Genomic DNA, 22525 nt, shown 5'->3' with positions numbered 1-22525 from the left:
TGCCATGACAACGCTCCATCCTCCCTCCAGCCTCCCTCCTCCCACCCTTCCTCTGACAGGCTCTCTGCTCCCCCAATCCTGGCTGTCCTCGGGGGCGGGGCCCTCAGTCTCGCCCCCCCATCTTACCCTCTCCCCCCCCCACCCCAGCAACCCCGGCTCCCCAGCTCCTCTCCTCTGTCCGCCTCTCCATCCCTTCATCTGTCTGTCCCTTCAAAGAGGGGGAGGGGGGTACCTGAGTCAATAAGCAACCCCTCCCTCCCCCGTCCTGCGTCTCCTGCCCGACTCCTGGGCTGGGGGGAGGCCAGGGTCGCGCGGGTCCCCATGGCTGGGGGCTGAGGGCCCGCCCCCCCTCCTCCCCAGCCGCCACCACCTCCACCTCCCTTCCATCCTCGACAAGATGCCTGCCCCCGGCGCCCTCATCCTCCTCGCGGCCGTCTCCGCCTCCGGCTGCCTGGCGTCCCCGGCCCATCCCGGTGAGTCTGTGCGGCCATCCGTCTGTCCAGCGGCCCCCACCCCCACCGCGGCCTCGCTGCCTGCCCGGGGCCTGTCTGCGGGGCTCGGGCTGCATCACCTGTGCGCGTCTCTCTGCAGCCAAACTGGGCCTGGAGCCGCCGCGGGGACGGTGTCTCTGTCAACAGGGCCTGGGAGGCAGGCTGGGGGCTGGGTGGGGAGGGGGATCTGTTTAGGCAACATGTGTGTATGTGTGCACGCATGTGTGTGTGCGGGTGTGTGCAGGGAGCTGGGGAAGGACGGGGGCTCCGGGAGAATTGGGGCAGAGGGGACGAATACTATTTTGAAGGTAGACACAGCACCGGAGGCTGTCTCTGGCTTTGGGGGAGACCCGGGGCTTGCGGAGTTCCCTTCTCAGGGGCTTGGGTTGGGGATAGAGGACAAGTCTGTACTCCAAGCGTCCTTAAAAGAGGCAGGTCTCAGCCCCCTTGACCGGGGCGGGGGTTGTTCGGCTTGGGGCAAGAATCTTCCACCAGCCTGCAGTTGGGGTTCATCCTCTTCCGTAAATGGGGGGTGGGGGGAGATGAAACTGTCCGTGGGAGCATATTTTAAATTCTGAGCATTCCAGGCCTCACTACTACTGCTGCCTCCCTGAGTCCTCACTGGAATTCGTCCAAGTATGGGGTGAGGGGATGCGGTCGGGGTCTCAGCTCGGGGCGAGAAGAAGGACCCCACCCCCAGCTCAACCACCTGGGAAGGCCTCAAACTACAATTCCCACAATGCCCTGGGTCAACCGGCTCCTCTGCCAAGGGGGACCCTGGTTGCAGAGCAACGTGGGAGTTGTAGTCCAAGACTGGCCGGGATGGGAGGGGCATGGAGTTCAGGGGCAAGAGGCTGGAGACCGGGACCCCAGCCCAGCCCTGTGCCCACAGATGGATTCGCCCTGGGCCGGGCCCCTCTGGCTCCTCCCTATGCCGTGGTCCTCATTTCCTGCTCGGGTCTGCTGGCCTTCATCTTCCTCCTCCTCACCTGTCTGTGCTGCAAAAGGGGCGATGTCGGTTTCAAGGTGAGGTGCCTGAAGGGACCAACTTGGGGAGGAAGGTCCAAACCAGGCCTTTCCCTTCAAACCAGGTGACTGGTGGAGAAGGGGCAGAAGTCCAACAGCCCACCCTGGCCCAAAGTTATGGCAAGACCTGGAGCCCTGGGATCTGGGAATCGGGCTGGAAATTAGGCTGGGATGTGGATTGTTAAGAGAAGCTGGGAGACACCAGTAGGAGAATGATTATGGTGCATCTCTCAGCCCTGCATTCTTCTTCACACCTCTCCCGGCTACAGGAGTTTGAGAACCCTGAAGGGGAGGACTGCTCTGGGGAGTACACTCCCCCAGCAGAGGAGACCTCCTCATCACAGTCACTGCCTGATGTCTACATTCTCCCGCTGGCTGAGGTCTCCCTGCCAATGCCTGCTCCGCAGCCTTCACACTCAGGTACTGCCTCACACCCAGACCAGGATCCCATGGTCCCAGAGGACAGGGCAGAAGGCCCTGAGTGTCTTCCCTTCAGGGAAACTAAGACTGGAAAGGCAGAGGTGAGAGCCCAGATTCTTGGAAGGAGCCTGTGGGGAGAGAGATCATCCTGGTGGAAGTCAGTGCTTACTCCAAAACAGGAATTGCAGATTCTTGTGGGGCACTGAATGGTGAGATCAGCCTAGATCTCAATCCCAGAGGCAGCCAATGGGAGGCTGACATCAAGTCACTGGAGCTTGGGATGCCAACGGAAAGGGCTGATTGGACGGTGGAATCTTGTGGGCAGCCAATGAGGAAACTGAGATCCTGTCATGGAATGTTAGAAATAGCCAATGAAAAGAGATTGGTGTCTCCTATGACCCCAGTCCCCACTAAGTGTTGGGGCAGTGGCACCTGGGAGGGAAGAGAGGCTCAGAGGTCTCCCCTTCTTCCTCCCTCTCCAGACATGACCACCCCCCTGGGTCTTAGCCGCCAGCACCTCAGCTACCTACAAGAGATTGGGAGTGGCTGGTTTGGGAAGGTGAGTGGGGGTGGGGTGGGAGGTAGGGTGTCCATACAGCCTTAGCCTGTCCTCCGTTCTGTGTCCATCCCCCTGCTCTCACCACTTCTCATCTGTCCCTCGCCTCCCCGCCCCGCCCCCCCAGCCTGCCCCTGCCCCTCTGTCCACCTCTCGCCTGCATCCTCCCGCCCCATCGTCTGCATCTGTCGGTCAGCGCCTCCCTCCTCACTCCATTGACCACTCTGCCTCGCCACCCGGCTCTCCACGAGTCCGTCCGTCTGTCCATCCTTCCATCTATCCCTGCGTCCATCGGACCTTGGGCCTGTGAGTCTCTCACTCCGAATCGGGTAGGGGACCGTGGGAACACGAAGTGGGGGTTGGAGAGGAGGGGGCGTTGGGAGCCGTGGAGCCGCTGACCCCCAGTGCCCCTGCCAGGTGATCCTGGGAGAGCTCTTCTCGGACTACACCCCCGCCCAGGTGGTGGTGAAGGAGCTCCGGGCCAGCGCGGGGCCGCTGGAGCAGCGCAAGTTCATCTCAGAAGCTCAGCCTTACAGGTAGGGGAGGCTTCTCCAGATGGGGTCCTGGGGGCCCAGGGTCTAGGTTTGCACCTCAGAGAGGTTACATGTGGGAGTGGAAGGAACACAATGTAGGGTCACACTGGGTTCAGATCTCACATCTACTTCCTGGCTGTGCAACTCTGACCTGAGGATTTTCCTCCAGAGTCTCAGGGTTTTCCTTGGATAGAGTTGGGGATATGAAGTATGATGAAGTTTAGCTAGAGGCCAGCTCCTCTCCACTCTGAACCTCAGGATCTTCATCTGGCAAGTGAGCCAGGAAGCCCATGTATCTCCATGAAGATGTCAGAGAGGAAGATGTAAGATGACCTGTGTTAAGTGCTGGGTACTTGACAGTGGTTCCCTTCCTAAGGCCCCTGCTGTGGGTAAGGAAGGACAGAGAGAGAATCACAGACCACCAGTCCTGGGAGGGCATGCTAGCCACTGAGCAGCTCTGCCCCTGCCTCCCTTCCCTGTTAGACTCTGTGCCTCTCCTCTTTGGCCCCCTCTATGGGCTCCTCAGATGAGGTCAGGTAAACATTTGTCAGATAATTGCATTGTGAGATAGTGAGTTTCCTGTCCTGGAAAGGGTGTGTATGCAGAGATCTCCTGTGAGGACAGCGGTCGAGTGGGGTGCACCTGAGAGACAGACCTTGGACTTGGGCCCTCCCGTGCTTCAGAACTTCCCATGATGGCCTGCTGCCCACAGGTCAAGTCACTCTTCCCTACACCCCACGGATCCTGCACTGTCTGCCCTGCCCCTTCCACCACCGTCCCCCTCACTCCAGCCACCCTGTCCTTGTCACTGAGTCTCCCACACAGCAGCCCCTTTCCTGCTTCAGGGCCTTTGCACCTGCTCTTCCCTGCCTCTAGAATATCACCTGTTGTTCATGCACCCCGACTTTGAATTGGGGGCTCCCTTCCCCTTCTCAGGTCTCAGCTCAGAGGCCTTCCCTCACTCCACACAGGGACCGCCCTGGGGTGTCCACCCCGTCCGTCTCCGGAGCTTTCTTTACCACCCGTATCTCAGTGGTCATTATTTTGTCTGCTTGCTTATTACCGCTCTCTCTCCAGACCCACTAGCCAAATATAGCCATTTACATTTAAACGAAATACAGTGAAATCAAAGGAAAACTCACCTTCCCAGCAGCACTCACCACGTTTCAAGTGTTCTGTGGCTACATGTGGCCAACGGTCCCCATGTAGGTCCAGAACTTTCCACCTTCGTGGAAGCACAAGTCTACACTGGCAGCCCAGGACCCATCTTGTCATCTGAGCACAAATGCCATTGTCTTAGTAGACTTTTACTGAGCGAGCCACAAACCTGAGCTCAAACCCCAACTTTCCTGTGTTTCCAGGTGTGTGACCCCATATAAATCACTTCACCTCTCTGAGCCTCTGTTTCCTTCTGGACCAAATGGGCCATCAACCTACAGGATTGCTGGGAGGATTTGACAATGGGAATGGCTGGCCTTGGCTCAGATTAGTAGGTGTGCAAGGAATCTAAGCCTCCCTCTATCTGTCATCCTAAAACTCCCAGCGATGGCCATTTCCTAAGCCCCAGCACATGGTGGGTGCTTCATGAACATAGTCACATGATTCTTCAACTAATTGGACAGAAAGCATTATTCTCTAAGGTGGCGGGGGTTACAGGAAACAGAGCTACTTTTAGAATGCAGGTAGTGGACGGCTGGGGCCTGGGCTCTGGCCCCAACAGCACCCAGGTGACCCTTGCTTCCCACCAGGCCTTGGGAGCAGTCACCATATTTCTGCCTCTGGTCAGACCCAGGCTGCAAGCCTGAAATGCGTAATCCTGGCCCAGCTGCAGGCCTGCATGAGGGCCGAGTCCTTTGTCAAGCGCGTTTTTATTGAGCACCTATTAATCTGTGCACTGGGCTCACAGCTGTGAGCAAGCCGCCCCCATGTGCTTGCCCTGGAGGAGCTCACCACACCTAGTGGAGGAGACACAAAAAGAAGTAAAGAACTAAATTTTAAGAAGAAAATCAGAGAATAAGCACCATGAGGAAATGAGACAGTATGTGACAGAGACAGGGGCTACTTTGGAGGGGAGTGTCTGAGAACCAGGGCTGACCTGGAGGTGCCAGCCACGCATAGCACTGAGGGAAGCGTTCCAGGCAGAGGAGACGGCGGATGCCAAGGCTGGGCACCAGCTGTCCTGGAAGCACAGCTAGAACCAAGGGCGAAAACGCAGCCAATTGGTTCAGATGTGAAAGTGAAAACAGCAGTAATGGCTAGGACCCTTCCCCAGAGACCCGCTCCTCTGATCCCCTGGAATTCCTCTCCACAACCAGGGAGTGACCATTACAGCCCCCACCTTACAGGGAGAGGAGTACAGACAGGGAGGGGTGAAGTGACTGGGCTGAGACACCCTTGGGAAAGTTGGAATTAGGATTCAAACTGACAGTGAGGGCGGGGGAGGGGCACTGGGCCCAGCACAGGGTTGAGGGGGGCAGGGATGCTCCCTGGGGAGGCCACGTGGAAGCTGGGCCCGAGGGCAGGTCTCTGATGAAGGGAGGGCATTCTCCAGAATCATAAGTGCGAAGGCCTGAGCCTAAGCAGACCAGCCTCCACGTTTGGGAAGATGTACATCAGGTGAAGAGGGGACAGGCCAGCCCTAGGGGCAGAGGACACCAAAGAGAGGGCTCTCTCAAGGGTGCTGGGAAGCCACCAGCGCTGTGAGCAGGTAAATGGCAGGTCAGGGACGAACTGAAGGGGGGGGACTGGAGGCAGGGCTGGGAGATGGGGACAGGCAGGATGGAGGCTGGGATGAGGAGGAAGGGGTCACTTGGGGGCCAGTGAGGGAAGGCAGAGGGACTCTGAGTGTGGAAATGGACCCAAGAGGTTGACCAGGTTGGGTGCTGCTGGGGAGCTGTGGTGGACAAGAGGGCTGCTCTCCTCACCACCACCTCCCCCACAGGAGCCTGCAGCACCCCAACGTCCTCCAGTGCCTGGGCCTCTGTGTGGAGACGCTGCCCTTCCTCCTGATCATGGAGTTCTGTCAGCTGGTAAGGGTCGGGGTGGGGGGCAGACTTGGGAGCTGGAGGAGGGAGGGGTGGGGCACCCAAGGACCCGGCCCTCTGGCATCATCCTGAGACACCAGTGTGGTCAGTGTGTCAGGGCGTGTGGCGACCCTGAACTAGCAAAGGGAGGCGGTTCTGTTGTTACTCCCCTCGAGAAGCAGGAGAAACTGAGGTTCGGAGGGGCTTCCTAGCCCCCTTCTTCGCTTCAGACTAGCTGCATATGTTTGTGCCCGTGAAGGGCTGCTGTGCTGACCTGTTCCTGTCTCCGGCCCAGGGAGACCTGAAGCGTTACCTCCGTGCCCAGCGGCCCCCCGAGGGCCTGTCCCCCGAGCTGCCCCCTCGGGATCTGCGCACACTGCAGAGGATGGGCCTGGAGATCGCCCGAGGGCTGGCGCACCTACACTCCCACAACTACGTGCACAGGTGAGCAGACCAGGCGGCCGCTGGGAGGGGCCACAGAAGAGGAGCTAAAGGAGGGGAGGCGTCATGAGTGGTTGACACGAAGTGGGGAAACCCGGGAGGCACAGTAGAAAGGGGAGCTGGGGAGGAGAAATGGGGGACAGAAGAATGGGGAGGAGGGGCTGGGGAGATAGCTCAGTTGGTAGAGTGCTTGCCTTGTAAGCACAAGGCCTTGGGTTCGATCCCCAGCACCCCCCCCCAAAAAAAAAAAAAAAAAAAAGAATGGGGAGGCGACAGGGGATAAGGAGAGAAGGGGGCGGAGCCAGGGGAGGCAGGAGCCAGGAGGGGCGGGAAGAGCCAAAAGGGGAGGAGTTAGGAGAGAAGGTAGCCCCGGACGGGAGAGGCCAGGAGGGGAGGAACCAGGTAAGGAAAAGGAGGAGTTAGGGGAGAGGAGGTACCAGGAGGCAGAGCAGCTAGGGCGGAGAGGAGACCCGGCAGGAGCGAGGGGCGGAGTCAGAGGGCTAGTGGGCGTGGTCCTGCACTCACTTGGTCTCGCCCCGCCCCCAGCGACCTGGCCTTGCGCAACTGCTTGCTGACCTCTGACCTCACTGTGCGCATCGGAGATTACGGGCTGGCCCACAGCAACTACAAGGTGGGGGCGGCCCTCCGCCGGGGCGGGGCGCTGTGGGGGTGCCCTGACCCGCCTGACCCTGTCCCGGCCCGCCCCCCAGGAGGACTACTACCTGACCCCGGAGCGCCTGTGGATCCCTCTGCGCTGGGCGGCGCCCGAGCTCCTCGGGGAGCTGCATGGGACCTTCATGGTGGTGGACCAGAGTCGAGAGAGCAACATCTGGTAAGGGGTCTGGCCGCGGAGGGCAGGGAAGGTGGAAGATGACTGGATGCCTTCCTTGGGGAAACAGGACGGCTGCGGGAGGACCGCTGAGGGTCAGGCCCGGGCTGAGCCCTCTGCGCCTCTGCTCCCTACAGGTCCCTGGGGGTGACCCTGTGGGAGCTGTTTGAGTTTGGAGCACAGCCCTACCGCCACCTGTCAGACGAGGAGGTCCTCGCCTTTGTTGTCCGCCAGCAGCACGTCAAGCTAGCCCGCCCCAGGCTCAAGCTGCCCTATGCCGACTATTGGTGAGAACCAGGCCCTGACTCTTGGGCCCCTGACCTTGCCCATCCCACTGCAGGATGGTCTCAGCCCCACCACCTATAATCTCATTGCTCCCAAGAATGGAGAACTGACATCCTCAGCACCTCTGCCAGCATCTGCCACTTGGAGGGGGGAGACTGAGGCAGGGAGTGGCAGAGGGATTTGGACTGTAGTTTCACTAACTGAAAGACTCCTGCTTGCCCTGATCCCAGACTCACAGCCCTAAGCCCCTTCTCAACACTGACTCCACTGTCCCACTCTCTCTGGGACCCTGTCCCCCCTGAAGGCTTCACGCCCTCTCTCTGGACCTCTGTCCTCTTGGGGGTTCCCCCTGCTCACACTGGCCTGTCTCTTCCCCTCCAGGTATGACATCCTGCAGTCCTGCTGGCGGCCGCCTGCCCAGCGCCCCTCAGCCTCTGAACTCCAGCTGCAGCTCACGTACCTGCTCTCCGAGCGGCCCCCCAGGCCCCCACCCCCTCCACCCCCACCCCGAGATGGTCCCTTCCCCTGGCCCTGGCCACCATCGCACAGTGCACCCCGCCCAGGGACCCTGTCCTCTCCGTTCCCCCTTCTGGATGGCTTCCCTGGGGCTGACCCTGATGATGTGCTCACGGTCACCGAGAGCAGCCGGGGCCTCAACCTTGAGTGCCTGTGGGAGAAGGCGCGTCGTGGCGCTGGCCGGGGCGGAGGGGCGCCTCCCTGGCAGCCGGCGTCTGCACCCCCGGCCCCCCATGCCAACCCCTCCAACCCTTTCTATGAGGCACTGTCCACGCCCAGTGTGCTGCCGGTCATCAGCGCCCGCAGCCCCTCAGTGAGCAGCGAGTACTACATCCGCCTGGAGGAGCATGGCTCCCCACCGGAGCCCCTCTTCCCCAATGACTGGGACCCCCTGGACCCAGGTGTGCCTGCCCCTCAGGCCCCTCAGGCCCCCTCCGAGGTGCCCCAGCTGGTGTCCGAGACCTGGGCGTCCCCCCTCTTCCCTGTGCCCCGGCCCTTCCCGGCCCAGTCCTCAGCATCAGGCAGCTTCCTGCTGAGTGGCTGGGACCCCGAGGGCCGGGGCGCTGGGGAGACCCTGGCAGGAGACCCTGCCGAGGTGCTGGGGGAGCGGGGGACTGCCCCATGGGCCGAGGAGGAGGAGGAGGAGGAAGAGGGAAGCTCCCCTGGGGAGGACAGCAGCAGCCTTGGGGGCGGCCCCAGCCGCCGGGGGCCCCTGCCCTGCCCTCTGTGCAGCCGCGAGGGGGCCTGCTCCTGCCTGCCACTGGAGCGGGGAGACGCCGTGGCTGGCTGGGGGGGCCACCCTGCCCTTGGCTGTCCCCACCCCCCCGAGGACGACTCGTCCCTGCGGGCAGAGCGGGGTTCCCTGGCCGACCTGCCCCTGGCCCCCCCCACCTCAGCCCCCCCCGAGTTTTTGGACCCCCTTATGGGGGCCGCAGCACCCCAGTACCCCGGGCGGGGGCCACCTCCCGCTCCCCCCCCCCCACCGCCACCTCCCCGGGCCTCCACGGAACCGGCTGCGTCCCCCGACCCCCCGTCGGCCGTGGCCAGTCCAGGCTCAGGCCTGTCGTCTCCGGGCCCCAAGCCGGGGGACAGCGGCTACGAGACCGAGACCCCTTTTTCCCCCGAGGGAGCCTTCCCAGGTGGGGGGGCGGCCGAGGAGGAAGGGGTCCCTCGGCCGCGGGCTCCCCCCGAGCCACCCGACCCAGGAGCGCCCCGGCCACCCCCAGACCCGGGTCCCCACCCACCCCCAGGGAACCAGGAGAAGCCGACTTTCGTAGTTCAAGTGAGCACCGAGCAGCTGCTGATGTCCCTGCGGGAGGATGTGACAAGGAACCTCCTAGGGGACAAGGGGGTGACACCCCGGGAGACAGGACCCAGGAAGGCGGGGAGAGGCCCCGGGAACAGAGAGAAAGTCCCAGGCCTGAACAGGGACCTGACAGTCCTGGGCAGCGAGAAGAAAGCCCCAAACCTGAGCCTCCCCGTGAACGGGGTGACAGTGTTGGAGAACGGGGATCAGAGAGCCCCGGGCGTCGAGGAGAAGGCGGCGGAGAATGGGAGCCTGGAGTCCCCAGAGAGAGAAGAGAGAGTGCTGGAGAATGGGGAGCTGACACCCCCAAAGAAGGAGGAGAAAGCCTTGGAGAATGGGGAGCCGAGGTCCCCAGAGGACGGGGAGAAGCTGCTGGTGAATGGGGGACTGGTGTCCCCAAAGAGCGAGGAGAAGGTGTCAGAGAATGGGGGCCTGAGGTTCCCCAGGAACATGGAGAGGCCACCAGAGACTGGGCCTTGGAGAGCCCCAGGGCCCTGGGAGAAGATGCCCGAGAGTGGGGCTCCAGTCCCCACGATCGGGGAGCCAGCCCCAGAGACCTCGCTGGAGAGAGCCCCCACACCCGGCGAGGTGGCCTTGCCCCAGAACGGCTTGGAGACAGCCCCTGGCGCCCTTGGCCCAGCCCCCAAGAGCGGGACACTGGAACCCGGGACCGAGAGGAGAGCCCACGGGACTGGGGGGGTGCTGAGAGTCCCCGGGGCTGGGAGGCTGGACCTCGGGAGTGGGGGCCAAGCCCCAGTGGGCATGGGGATGGCCCCAGGCGGCGGCCCCGGAAGCGGCGTGGACGCAAAGGCCGGATGGGTAGACAGCACGAGGCCACAGCCACTGCCACCACCGCCACTGGAGGCCCAGCTGAGGAGGCCGGAGCCAGCGCCCCAGAGATCCAGGCCGGAGGTGGCCCCCGAGGGAGAACTCGGGGTCCCAGACAGCAGGGCCGTCGGAGACACGGAACCCAGCGGAGACGGGGACCCCCCCAAGCCCGAGAGGAAGGGCCCCGAGATGCCACGACTGTTCTTGGACTTGGGACCCCCTCAGGGGAACAGCGAGCAGATCAAAGGTGAGGAGGCTGTGGGCAGCCCAGGGGCCGCTCCTGCTGGGGTGTGTGGTGCAGCGGGCTCCTGGGGAAGAGCGGCAGGTCAGGCTGGCCCGACCCTGGGGCCACTGCTGGGCTCACACCCTGCTCACTCCCTTGCTCACGGCTATCTTGGGCAAATGTTCTTATGGCTCTGCACCTCAGTTTCCTCATCTGCCAAGAACAGATGGCAGAGGTGTCACCTGCTTCATTGTGTGGTTGTGAGGGTTGGGTTAGGAGTTCCACAGCACTCGTCCCCGTGCTGGGGACTCAGTCCCAGCCTGCTGTCAGTGCAGTACAGTCAGACCAGGGGTCTCAAAGCCAGGTGCCCACAGGGCCACACATTTAGGGCCATGGTGCAGTGGGCTGGGGGAGGGAAGAGGGTTGGGAGTAAGTGTCTTGTCTAGAGGAGAAGCCATCTCAGGAAGCCCAATGGTGATACCCAGAGCTCTGGCTCTCTATTAATGGTGCTAACCAATCCCAAGGCGGGCAGTCGGGGCCCCAGGCTGCTGGCCTGTGATCTCTGATTTAAACATGCCAATAAGCTAAGCTGTCTCTGGGCATGCCAGGATCTCAGGAACTGAGGCCCCACCTGCTGGGCACTTTGAGTTGCAGGGCAGGGAGCGTCTGAGTGCTGAGTGCCCATGTGGGACACTGGAAGCATTTTGCCACATGCAGGGCTTCATAAGAGAAGATAAACAGGAAAGATAAGCAGCCCCGTCTGGATGTGGATAGAGGGACAGTCACCAGTCTCTGGGAGGCCAGAATGCCTTCAATGCTGGTGTGGAAGTTTTAAGGGTCTGGCCTGTTTTACACTGGTCACCTCCCAGCTGCACTGAAGGAAGGGTGACCTGTGGGTCCTTGGGCAAGGGTCAGGGAGGGGGCTGCCCACCAGCCTTTCTTTCCTCAGGGCCTGTGGTGTCACACACTACCACTTTCTTGGGGTTGTGAGCAGCATGAAAATGTTGAGGGTTAGCAACTGAGATCCTCAGAGGATCTGGGGTGGGCTTGGTTGCTGGGTGAGGAGAAGCTGGAACTGGCTTCCTTTTTTCCACCAATGAACTCTCGTTAGCCCTTCAAGACCCCACCCAAATTTCTCTTTCCCTGGGAAGCCTTCCTGATTTCTAAGGGCTGACGCTCCATCCTCTCCCTGGGTACCCATGGCCCCTGATAGTGCTCTCCCCACCGCATCACCCTGAGACGGTTGGTCATGAAAGACCTCAATAAGGTGACTTCTGGACAGTTGTAAAGGAAAGGAGGGAGTGAGCCAGGTGGGCATCTGAAGGAAAGGTGTCCAGGTAGAGGACATCAAGAAGGACACGAGTCAGGCATGTTTAGAGAACTGTAAAAGGTCAGTGAAACTAGAATAGAGTGGATGAGGGGAACAAGACAACCCAGACCACATCCATCCTTCTCCCTACCCCCCCATCCCCAGCACTGCCCCACCCCACCCCACCCTCAGGGCCTGGCACACAGTTCATCTGTGGAGGAATGAATGGCCCCTGCTCATTTGCCAATGGGCAGAGGCTCAGAGATGTGGACCTTCTTGTCCAAGGAGACCAGCGAGGGAGCAGGTTAGACTTGGAATTCAAAGCCAGGCGCCCTCCTCCAGGAACCTGAAGTCTTAGGACAGAGAAGGGGCTTAGAGAAGGGACTTTTAGACACCCAGCTTTGGCAATCAAGGGCCAGAGAGGGGAAGTACTTTGCTCACTGTCAAATAATAGGGGACATCATTCATTAATCCCACAAATATTGACTGAGTACCTCTGTGTGCTCAGGGCCTGGGAAGGTGCCACGAACGAGCCCCACTCAAGTGTTTGTCCTGTGGCTCAGCAAACACTAACCACAATGCCACAGAAACACAGTTGATGCTGAGAAAATCTGCTGGGAGGGAGAGGGACCTGAGGTGTGGGACCCAGCAGTTGTGCCTGACCTCTTGGGAGATCTCTGAAGGGTCGAAAGCCCAGAGCTGGAGGAGGAGCAGGACTTGAGCTATAAAAGGGACTTCTAGGCAGAAGGCACACGTGACCGTGAGGAAGGTGCGGCGGGGGGCGGGGGGCGGGGGGCGGGGGGGGGATGTGGCTGGACTAAGAGTAAACTGGGGACAGAGGTGAGGGCTAAACCTGGCCAGGGCACTCTGTCCTGACTGGCTGTGAGGAGAAGCTGGAGCTTGATGCTCTGGGTACTGGGGAGCCATGGGGAGATTAAGCAATGGAGTGGGTAAAGATCTTTCTCACCCTGCATGGAGACAGCCTCAGTGCAGCCCTTCAGTTCACGGTGGAGGCAGGAAGACCGAGGTCCGGACTGTGCTCAGGGCTTACCTGAGGACACACTAGGTGGGAGGGCCTGCCTCAGTGTCCCCGGGACAGGCGCTTACCCGCTCTCTCCCCTCGCAGCCAAGCTCTCGCGGCTCTCCCTGGCGCTACCGCCGCTCACGCTCACGCCGTTCCCGGGGCCGGGCCCGCGTCGGCCCCCGTGGGAGGGCGCGGACGTCGGGGCGGCTGGCGGGGAGGCCGGCGGGGCGGGGGCGCCGGGGCCGGCGGAGGACGGGGAGGACGAGGACGAGGAGGAGGACGAGGACGAGGAGGCGGCGGGCGCGGCGGCGGGGCAGCGGGGCTCCGGGAGGACGCGGGCAGCCCCGGTGCCCGTCGTGGTGAGCAGCGCCGACGCGGACGCGGCCCGCCCGCTGCGGGGGCTGCTCAAGTCTCCGCGCGGGGCCGACGAATCCGAGGACAGCGAGCTGGAGAGGAAACGCAAGATGGTCTCCTTCCACGGGGACGTGACCGTCTACCTCTTCGACCAGGTAGGTGGGTAGCCCCGAAGGGCACGGGTCGCCAGGGTCTGCAGCCTGGAGGGAGGCGGAGCCTCTAGTGGGAAGGGGCTGGCCGGCGGGGCGGGGCCTGAAGGGAGGCCAAGCCTCGAGGCGGGGCTGAAGGTCGAGGGCGGGGCTTAGATGATGGGGCGGGGCCTGGGACTGGTCAAGGATTAGGGCAGGTCTAGAAAGACAGGATGAGACCTAGCGATGGGGTGGGACCATGAGGATGGGGCGGGATCTGGGGTGGGGTGGAGTCGGCCTGAAGGGAGGCCGACCTCGACTGGGGCGGGGTTAGAGGGGGCGGACCAGCCAGAGCGGAGTCTGGAAGGAGGCCTATCTAGAGTGGGGCGGGATGGGCCTTCGAGGGCGTGACCTAGAAGGGACACAATTTGAGGGGGCGGGAACGAGGAGGGTCAGTGTGGGCGCGGCCTGGAGTGTAGGAAGGCGCTTGAGAGACTGGCCAGGAATGGAAAGGGGTTGGGAGGTGGACCAAGCCTAGAGAGGGAGTTGGAACTGGACTGAGGGGGAGACCTGTGGTGTGGAGGTGTCTGGAGAGCTAAGAGAGGCCTGCAGAATGGGAGCGGATCTTGGTAGAGGAACCTGGAGAGACTAGGGAGAAAATGTTGAGCAAATTAGGGTGTGGCCTGGATGGTGGGGGCTGAGACTAGTGCGGTTTGGGGAGGAATTTGTCGACTAGGCCGAGTCAGGATGGGGCAGGTCTTAACCAGGTGGGACTTAAGATTTTGGGGTGGGATCAGGAATGGGAGAAACTAATGACTGGGGGGTCAGAGAGAGATGGGTTGAGGGTTATGTTAAAATGAACTGAGAAGTCAGGCGTGTTGGCTAATGTCTGTAATCCCAGTAGCTTGGGAGGCTGAGGCAGGAACATCGCAAGTTCAAGATTAGCCCCAGCGACATAGCGAGGCCCCAAGCAACTTAGCGAGATCTGTCTCAAAATAAAAATAAATAAATAAATAAATAAATTTTAAGGTTTGAGGATGCAACTCAGTGGTAAACCCACCCTGGGTTCAATCCCTGGTGGGGGTGGGGGAGTAACTGGGGCTGGGAGCATAATGTAGAAGATAAAGAGGAAGGGCATGATGGTGGTGCTTATGGACTGAGGATAAACCTGGGTCATAAGATGATGAGAACAGGGTCAAGAGCTAGAACTAGCCCACTGAAAAAAACAGTGGGGCGGTGAAACTTGGAGGGCTGAATTGGGGCCACTTCTGAAGGCGGGGCTTAGGGACTCAGGGATCCTCTCTTCCTGGAGCAGGATATGTTCAGGTTGGGGTAGTTCTGGGGTACAAAATTGGACGCCTGCGACCTAAATCTGGGAGATAGGTGGGACCTATGAAGATGGAGAGGAGCTTACGGAGATGGTTTTGTGTTAGGGGCACCGGGGGAAGCAGAGCGATAAGAAGCAGGAGAGATTTCCTGCGGAGGCTACTTGCCCTGGGCGGGGTTTAGCTGTGGGCAGGGCTCTGCAGGCAGGTAAGGAACCTTGGGCCAGGTAGAAGCTAAGGGCTACCGAGACTTCGAAGGCAGATTGGGGGTCCCGGCCACCTCGTCACTGAGTACGAGTCCGTGATGATAAATCGGGATAGCTGAAGCGCCAGAAATATTAGCGGGGCTTGTTGCTTATTAGGGATGCGGTGGGTGGGATGTGACGGCTCGTCCCCTCTCGGGTCCCTTCATCTGCCTCCAGGAGACGCCAACCAACGAGCTGAGCGTCCAGGGCCCCTCCGAGGGGGACACGGACCCGTCAACGCCCCCAGCGCCTCCGACGCCTCCCCACCCCGCCACCCCCGGAGATGGGTTTCCCAGCAACGACAGCGGCTTTGGTGAGGGGCGGGGCGGGGCGTGGAGGGAGGGGCGGGCGGGAGCCCAAGTGCGCCCCCCGCAAGTGTCCGAGGGCCTGGCGGTGTCTCTCCTCTCCCTCCAGGAGGCAGTTTCGAGTGGGCGGAGGATTTCCCCCTCCTCCCCCCACCAGGCCCCCCCCTGTGCTTCTCCCGCTTCTCCGTCTCGCCTGCACTGGAGACCCCGGGGCCGCCCGCCCGGGCCCCCGACGCCCGGCCCGCAGGTACAGTGCTTCTGCGGGTCTGTGTCCGCATGTTTCCCCGTACCTGGCCCATCTCTGAATTTACCTGTGTCTCAGTCTCTCTCTTAATCCCTCTCAGTCACCACTGACACCCACTCAGCTCTGGAACCAGACAGTCCGACAGACGGTTTTGGGCAGCCACGCCCCCTCCCTGAGCCTGAAATTTCCTTTCTCTGAAGATCACTCACACACACACATTGCCCATCTTTGTCCCATTTCTTGGCTCCAACTCCTGCCTGGCACCTGCTGGATCTCTTCCATCTTCTTTAATAGAGGCATGTTGATCAGGCAGGCAGAGAAGAACCTAGCATGCTCCAAGCTGGTTAGTAAGGACCGCAGCAGCGGAGGTGGCCAGGGAGTCCCACTGCAGTGATGGCAGCTTGCTGCTGTGACTGCAGCAAACTGCCATATAGACCTGCATTGTGCATGCAGCATTTAACCCATTTAGTTCTCACTGTGATCTCATGGGGTCAATTCTAGTGTTGTCCCCATTCTACAAAAGGGAAAACTGAGGCACAGTAAGGAGTGAGGGGCTGGGATTCAAACCCCCCACCGATGGTCTGAGTCCATGCCCTCCCCACTAGTCATCATTTGTCAGGTCCCTTTCCTGGGCCATTTCACACACTTCACATCCTGGGAAAAGATTCGGGCATCCTTAGTCGGTAACTGCGGGAAGCCAAGGCCACTGAAAGGGCACCGACCTGGCTCACTGGCAGAACCAGGGCTGGACTGAGCTCTCTGCTGCCCTCTGCTGCCGATCCAGAGAACACCCCAGGCTACGGGTGGCCTTGTATTCAAACACAGCTGAGAACGTGGAAGATGCAACTGGGCCTTTTCAGGGAAGGGTTCATTCCTACTCCCCCAAATCTTGCCTGATTCCAAAAGTTGGCCCCACCATTTCTCGGCTGGATGACTTAGGGCAAGTCACTTACCCTCTTGAGCTTTAGCTTCTTCATCTCTAGAATGTGGATATGATGAATAGCATCTCCTAAGACTGTTGAGGTTGTTTGGTCCTGTGTATAAAGCCAGGAGCCTGACTGTGTAGCAGTGGTCGCTAACCATTAGCTGCCATCACAGTTAACTGGGTGGATGTCTACTGAGTGAGTGCCCACTGTGTGCAGGCTGTGCGGTCTGGGGGGATTCAGGGCTAACCAAGAGACTGCCTGGCTGTGCCCCCAAACACAGCCTCAGAATCACTGAGAAAGCAAATGGCAAGAGAAAAGGGCTCTGTCTTCCCAGTAGCTGTGTCACTTGGCCAGGGACTTGAAGGGCTGGGGATGGGACAGCATGCTAGGGCACTGAGCAGGGGAACAGCTTGCAGAAAGGGCCAGAGGCAGGAGAGAGAGCTTGGCCAGTTCCTGGAACAGAAGGGAGGACAGCGTGGCCGAGGTGAGAGGGGCAGGGCAGACCCTGGAGGGTCTGGTGTGGACTGAGGGGCTGGGACCTAGTCCTGGGGGCGCTAGGGAGCCATGGAGGGCTGTAGGGAGGGGAGGGCTGGGCCAGCACTGGGTGTAGGAAAACCCTTTGGGGCCATGAGGGGTCCAAAGACGGGAAAGAGTGGAAACCGGGTGGCAGGGAGAGGCGGAGGCAAGCATCCAGGAGAGAGGCTGGTGAGCTGGGGCCATGGGGACAGAGAAGAGGGGCAGGACAGAGTCAAGGGCAGAGTGGACAGGCCTGGGGCAGACTCTTTATTGGCTGCATTTTCAGGCCTCACCCCAAATGTCACTTCCTCCCTGACACCCCCCCCAGGGCCCCCACGAGGAGAGGTGGAGTGGGTCCAGGGCACAGGGACACCAGCCAAATGATGAGTCAGGGCTGAGGCCAGCAGGGCCAGTCAGCGAGGGTGACCTCACCTTTAGTCACCAGGAATCGAGACGGAGGGCCCAGTCGTGCGAAACCCCAAATCCCAGCACACAATTGACATATATTCTCAGTGCAGCACGGGCTGGGAGGCTGCTGAGCCCCAGGCCATGGCGGGCCCACAGGCACCGCCTCTGTGCTCAGCGTCACTCTGCCCACTTAGACACTTCCTGGGTGCCGAGTGATGCCACATGTCCCCAGGTCTCCCCACTCTTGAAAAGGAACTTAGGGCTGGGCACAGTGGCGCAGGCCTGTAATCCCAGCAACTCAGGAGGCTGAGGCAGGAGGATCATAAATTCAAAGCCAGCCGCAGCAACTTAGCAAGGCCTTCAGCAACTTAGTGAGACCCTGTCTCAAAATAAAAAGATTTAAAAAGGGCTGAGGACATAGCTTTGTGGTTAAGTGCCCCTGGGTTCAATTCTGAGTACCAAACAAAGAAAAGGAGTGTAGGACCGTGTTTCCCATAAAGCTGAGGCCCTGGGACAGGCAGTAAGGAGAGAGAGTGGGGCCCCTGGGGAGCAGTCCAGGGTGGGGTGTTGGAAGCTGGCAGCAGCCTTGGCAAGACCCTTCACCCACCGGTCTTAGTCATGTGGATCTGTGGGCTGGACAAGCTTTTGTGTGGCTTGGAGTGACCAGAGGATTGGTGGTGGGAAAGTCTGGTGGGAGGCTCCTGGGGAGAGTTTTCCATGGGAAAGAAGGGAACGTAATGACTGGCTGGATGCTGGAGACAGTGACCACCGTGCCTGTCCTCACTGAGCTGCTTACTGGAGAGGAGCAGGGAGACTGGAAGGTCCTCTACATGTCTGGGGTGGCCCTGGAGGGAGAAATGTGAAACACATTATTCAGAGGGAAGTGAGTGACACCCAAGGGGGTAACTGCTTGATTCAAAATGGTTGAGCAAGGCCTCTGAGGGGCACGTGGTGCAGGGACCTGAGCTAAGTGGGAAGATCCTTCAGGGCAGCAGGACCCGGAAATGCAAAGGCCCTGGGGTAGTTCTCTAAATAGAACATTAGAGAAGAGTGAGGACGCACTGGCTGGCACATGGGCAGAGGGGCAGGTGAGAACAGAGAAGGGACAGGACAGATGGTGGGGGCCGCCTTGGTTTTGCTTTCACTTTGAGTCGGAGCCCATGAGGCTGACCTCCTGTAATTTCATTTCTCTTTCCTCTCTCTCCATCCTCAGGCCCCGTGGAGAACTGATTCCCCAAAGACCTGACCCCCCTGCACCCCCAGAAGAGGGGTTGAGAGTAGAATCCTCTGTGGATGAGGGAGCCACTGCCACCACCGCAGACGCCGACTCCGGGGAGGCCCCTGAGGCTGGGCCCTCCCCCTCCCCCACCATGTGCCAAACGGGAGGCCCTGGCCCCCCGCCCCCCAGCCCCCCGGACGGCTCCCCTGACCCCCCAGACCCCCTCGGTGCCAAATGAGGCAGGAAGCCCCCGCCCCTTCCTGGAGAGCCGCCTTTCTTGGAACTGAACTGAACTCTTTTGGGCCTGGCGCCCCTGGGCACAGCGAAGGTCCCACCTCGCCCATCCCCAGCCCCGTGCAGGGGCCGCAGGCTTCGGGGACCTGGACCCCCCATCTCGCGCCTCCCTTCCCCTCCCCAGCCTGGCCCCTGGAGGGGCCTCTGGTTCCAACCTTCGCGTGGCATTTTCACATTATTTAAAAAAGACAAAAACAACTTTTTGGAGGAACGTGGGGCCTGTGTGTGCTTGGGGAGGTGGAAGCGGGGAGGGGAGAACACGGGGGGCGGGGCTGTGCAGAGGACACGTCCTCACGGCCCCCCTTGGGCAGGTGGGACACCGGAGCTCCCAGCAGCAGCAAGGCCGGTGCAGAGGGCGACTCCTCCGCTTCCCTCCATCCCTGCGGGAGGCTGGTTGAGCCGTGCCCGACTTTGGCTGCAGCCTCAATACATCGATCATTCAAGAAGCCACGAGGAATCGGCGAGGGTCGGCCAGGTGGCCAGCAGGAGGGGCCGGAAGCTGCCCCAGGGCCAGGGCAGGTGGGCGGGGGCTCAGAAATGACTCTGATGCCCACACTGCACCGTGATCCAGATGCCTTCTCAGATCACTGCTGCCCGTCCTCACAAGTCAGTCAACTGCCCTGCCCACGGTGGCTCTGCCTTAGTTTACCTGTTTTGGTACTGGGGATTGAATCCATTTTACCACTGACCCACACCCCCAGCCCTTTTTACTTTTTATTTTGAGAAGCGGTCTCACTAAGTTGCCCAGGCTGGCCTTGAACTTGTGATCCTCCTGCCTCAGCCTCCAGAGTCACTGGATCACAGGTGTGTGCCACACACCCAGTCCAGTGTACCCATTTCTGCATGTGACTGTCCACTTCCTGAACACTCTTCTGTCTTCTCCGAGTCCCAGGCACAGTTCTGGTTCCGGCCCAGTGTTCCCCACCTGCCTGGTGTTTCCCCATCTCTCCATCCGGGTCCTGCTCAACCTCCACTCACTGCCTAATTCTGTTTCTGTTTCTGTGTCTGAGTTCCTTCCTCTGCTTTCTCCCTCTGGGTCTCCCCGTCATCTCTCCTTGTCTCTATTATGTCCTTTTGCATCTGATTTTGTCAGTTTCCTTCCCCCCATTTCTCCTGTTTCTGCCTCCATCTCTGTCCATTTCCCTGTGACTGGGGTTGTCTTTGCACCTCTGATCTCTTGGCCCCAGGCTGTCCCCCACCACCTTGAGACCAGGTCCACTGGCATATTGGAGGGAGGTAATTTGGATGAAGGTAGCGGAAAGGGGGAGGGTGTGGGTTGTAGATGCTGGCTTAGGAATGAAGGTGGTAAGGGTATTGGGGTCATGTGTAAGTCCTGGGGCTTGGAGGATGGAGAGGGTGAGAGGTTTTCCTCTTCCCCCAACAGCTACTTCCAGTGCGCATGGTGTTGCTGAGGGTGGGGTCTCATGGCCTCAACCAGGGAGGGCTCTGAGGGAGGAGGGCTGGGGCCTGGACCCCTGGGTCCCAGGGAGGAGGGGTTTATTAGTTCACTAGAACTAACGCAACAACTATCTCAAATTTGGTGGCTTAAACCACATGAATTCATCACCTCAGGGTTTTGGAGGCTAGAAGTCCAAGATCAACGACAGCAGGGTTGCTTACTTCTGAGGGCTGTGATGAGGATCTGCTGCATACCTTTCCAAACCTGGCTCTTGGTGGTCACTGGTTACCTTTGGGTTCATCTGTTTGTAAATGCTTCACCCCGTCTCTGCCTTCCTCTCCACATGACACTCATCTAAATTGCTCCTTTCTATAAGGACACCAGTCATATTGAATTAGGGCCCCACAGTAGTCACTTCATCTTTAATTATATTTACAATAACTCTATTTCCAAAAAAGATCACATTCTGAGACCCCAGGGGATGTCAACTTAAAATTTTTGGAAGGTCACAATTCATCCTGTTAAAAGGGGGTTGGCAGTTTGGGGCCCTGGATGAGGAGAGAGCTGGAACCCAGACTCCTCAATCCTTGAGTGGGATCCAGACAAAACTGAAGGACGATTTTGTGGTGACTACAGTCTGGCTTGAATGTTTCCCATGAACTTCCAGCTTAATTCAGCCAAACCAGATTTACTGATCCCCTTCCAAAAAAAAAAAAAAATTCCCTTTGAACCCTCACAGTCAATGGTATTCCCATTCACTGGTGACCAGCCCTCCAACAGTGCTGGTGGCTTGTCTTCCGAAACCTGTGACCTGAGTCCACTTTTCGACATCTCCCTGGCCACACTGGCTGGGAACCACACTGCTGCTCACTCACCTCCCTGCTGAACTCAATTATTCCCCCTGCAGCCGCCAGGGGGCCCTCCACAACCTCAATCACACTCCGGCCCATCCAGTTAAGAACGCAGCCAAAGTCCCTGTCACAGCTGACAAGGGTGCACAAGGACAGCCCACTCCTTCCCTCTGCCCTCCTCCCACACCTCTGCAGTTGCCAAATTCCAGACACATCCTCCCACCGTCAATCACCCCAGCATGCGGGTCCCCTGCCTGCCTCTGCGCATGTTCTCCCGCCTCGGTATCTCTAGGGCACCACCTCTCCACGCAGTAGGCACACAGTACCCATGGGTTCATGCTACAGCAGCGGGCACCATGAGTGACGGTGGTGGGACGCTCTATTTACGCAGGGACCTCATTTCCTAGGACATACTTGTGTCGATAACTCCATTTCCCTGGAACCTTTGGGAGAACTTGGGGATTCCATTTCGCACCGGCTCCTAGGTTGAGGTTGTGAAGCGGTCAGGGCTTCCCCCACCTCCACGTGGGCTGAGACCAGACAAGGTAAACCCCACAGCACGCAGCGCGGTGGAGACCAGCCTGGATCTCCGCCAGGGGCGGGCGGCATCGCACAGCTCGCTAAGAAAGGGCCGCTTTCTTGAGTGGCCTTGTAGTCACACAGCTCCGGAGCCCTTGGCGCTGGCAGGTACCAACAGCCAAGGCCGGAGATTCGGTACATTCTCCACCCAAGCGCTCCACAATTGGGGGACCGGCGCCTCCAGCGCGGCGCACAGTAGGAACTACAATTCCCGGCAGGCCCGGCGGAGACGGCTTCGCTCCCAGGGGCATATGCGACAGAGGGCCTGTCGGGAGTAGTAGTTTCCTCCGCTAAGTAGCCCTCAGCTTCCCCAGGCGGGCGCAGGAGTGACAGGGGGGTCTCCCCCAGCCCACCGGTCTCGGGACCCGTGACCCCTCCATCTCTGGAGACACACTTGTTCTGTGAGGCCTCGCCTCCTTGGCCCCTGCCTTTTAAACGCCATCCCCTGGGATCAAACCATTCTAACTCATCACTAACTGGCAAAACTAGAGGGCAAGAAGGGGGCAATCGAAATCCTGGGCTCCAGGCTTCGCTCACAAGACTTCTAAAGAGGTGAACTCCTTCCTCAGAAGGTCGCATTCCCAGCACAGATACTTAAAATGCAGGTCATAAGCCCTTTGACATAACGCGTCCTCCAAAAGAACTAAACGTCTTGGCAAAGCGTGGCTCAGTGGTACGGCCCCGCAGCAATGCCCCGACCCCTGCCTGCTTTGCAACCTTCAGCAGAAACTGTCAGCACTGCCCTGCGCTTGCTGACCCAGGACTGGGCCTCCTTGCAGTGACCCTAGATTCTCCCAGAGGTCTTTCAGTGCCCCTCTGGGCACTCAGCATGGTTCCCAGTCCCTTCAAGTACTCACAACCCCTGAACCACAGGTGCTGTGGAAGTCAGGAACCCTAGGCTCTGGCTCCCACCCCATAAACC

General features: G+C 59.9%; 1 protein-coding gene across 1 annotated transcript; it reads left to right on the top strand.

Moving 5' to 3' along the window:
- The first annotated feature begins 151 nt into the window (after window positions 1-151).
- Lmtk3 (lemur tyrosine kinase 3) lies at window positions 152-18627 on the top strand. The gene is made up of 15 exons (XM_047527064.1): window positions 152-473; window positions 1384-1517; window positions 1787-1937; window positions 2420-2496; window positions 2911-3029; window positions 5968-6055; window positions 6345-6493; window positions 7037-7121; window positions 7201-7322; window positions 7457-7606; window positions 7986-10501; window positions 12913-13319; window positions 15040-15175; window positions 15277-15414; window positions 18475-18627. The coding sequence occupies exons 1-15, from the start codon at window positions 398-400 to the stop codon at window positions 18489-18491; spliced, it is 4365 nt and encodes a 1454-aa protein (XP_047383020.1). The 5' UTR covers window positions 152-397; the 3' UTR covers window positions 18492-18627.
- The last annotated feature ends 3898 nt before the right edge of the window (window positions 18628-22525 follow it).

Source organism: Sciurus carolinensis, chromosome 16 (genome assembly GCF_902686445.1).
Source record: "Sciurus carolinensis chromosome 16, mSciCar1.2, whole genome shotgun sequence".
In the NCBI taxonomy this organism is placed as follows: Eukaryota; Metazoa; Chordata; class Mammalia; order Rodentia; family Sciuridae; genus Sciurus; species Sciurus carolinensis.
Note: the sequence above shows the minus strand (reverse complement) of the source record. Positions and strands in the feature narration are given on the sequence as shown.

Bases quoted from the DNA above. Each gene is read 5' to 3' on its own strand.
- Lmtk3 (XM_047527064.1), top strand. From the start codon at position 398: ATGCCTGCCCCCGGCGCCCTCATCCTCCTCGCGGCCGTCTCCGCCTCC. The intron at 1,518-1,786 runs GTGAGGTGCCTG...TCCCGGCTACAG, and splicing joins GGGGCGATGTCGGTTTCAAG to GAGTTTGAGAACCCTGAAGG. The intron at 1,938-2,419 runs GTACTGCCTCAC...CTCCCTCTCCAG, and splicing joins TCCGCAGCCTTCACACTCAG to ACATGACCACCCCCCTGGGT.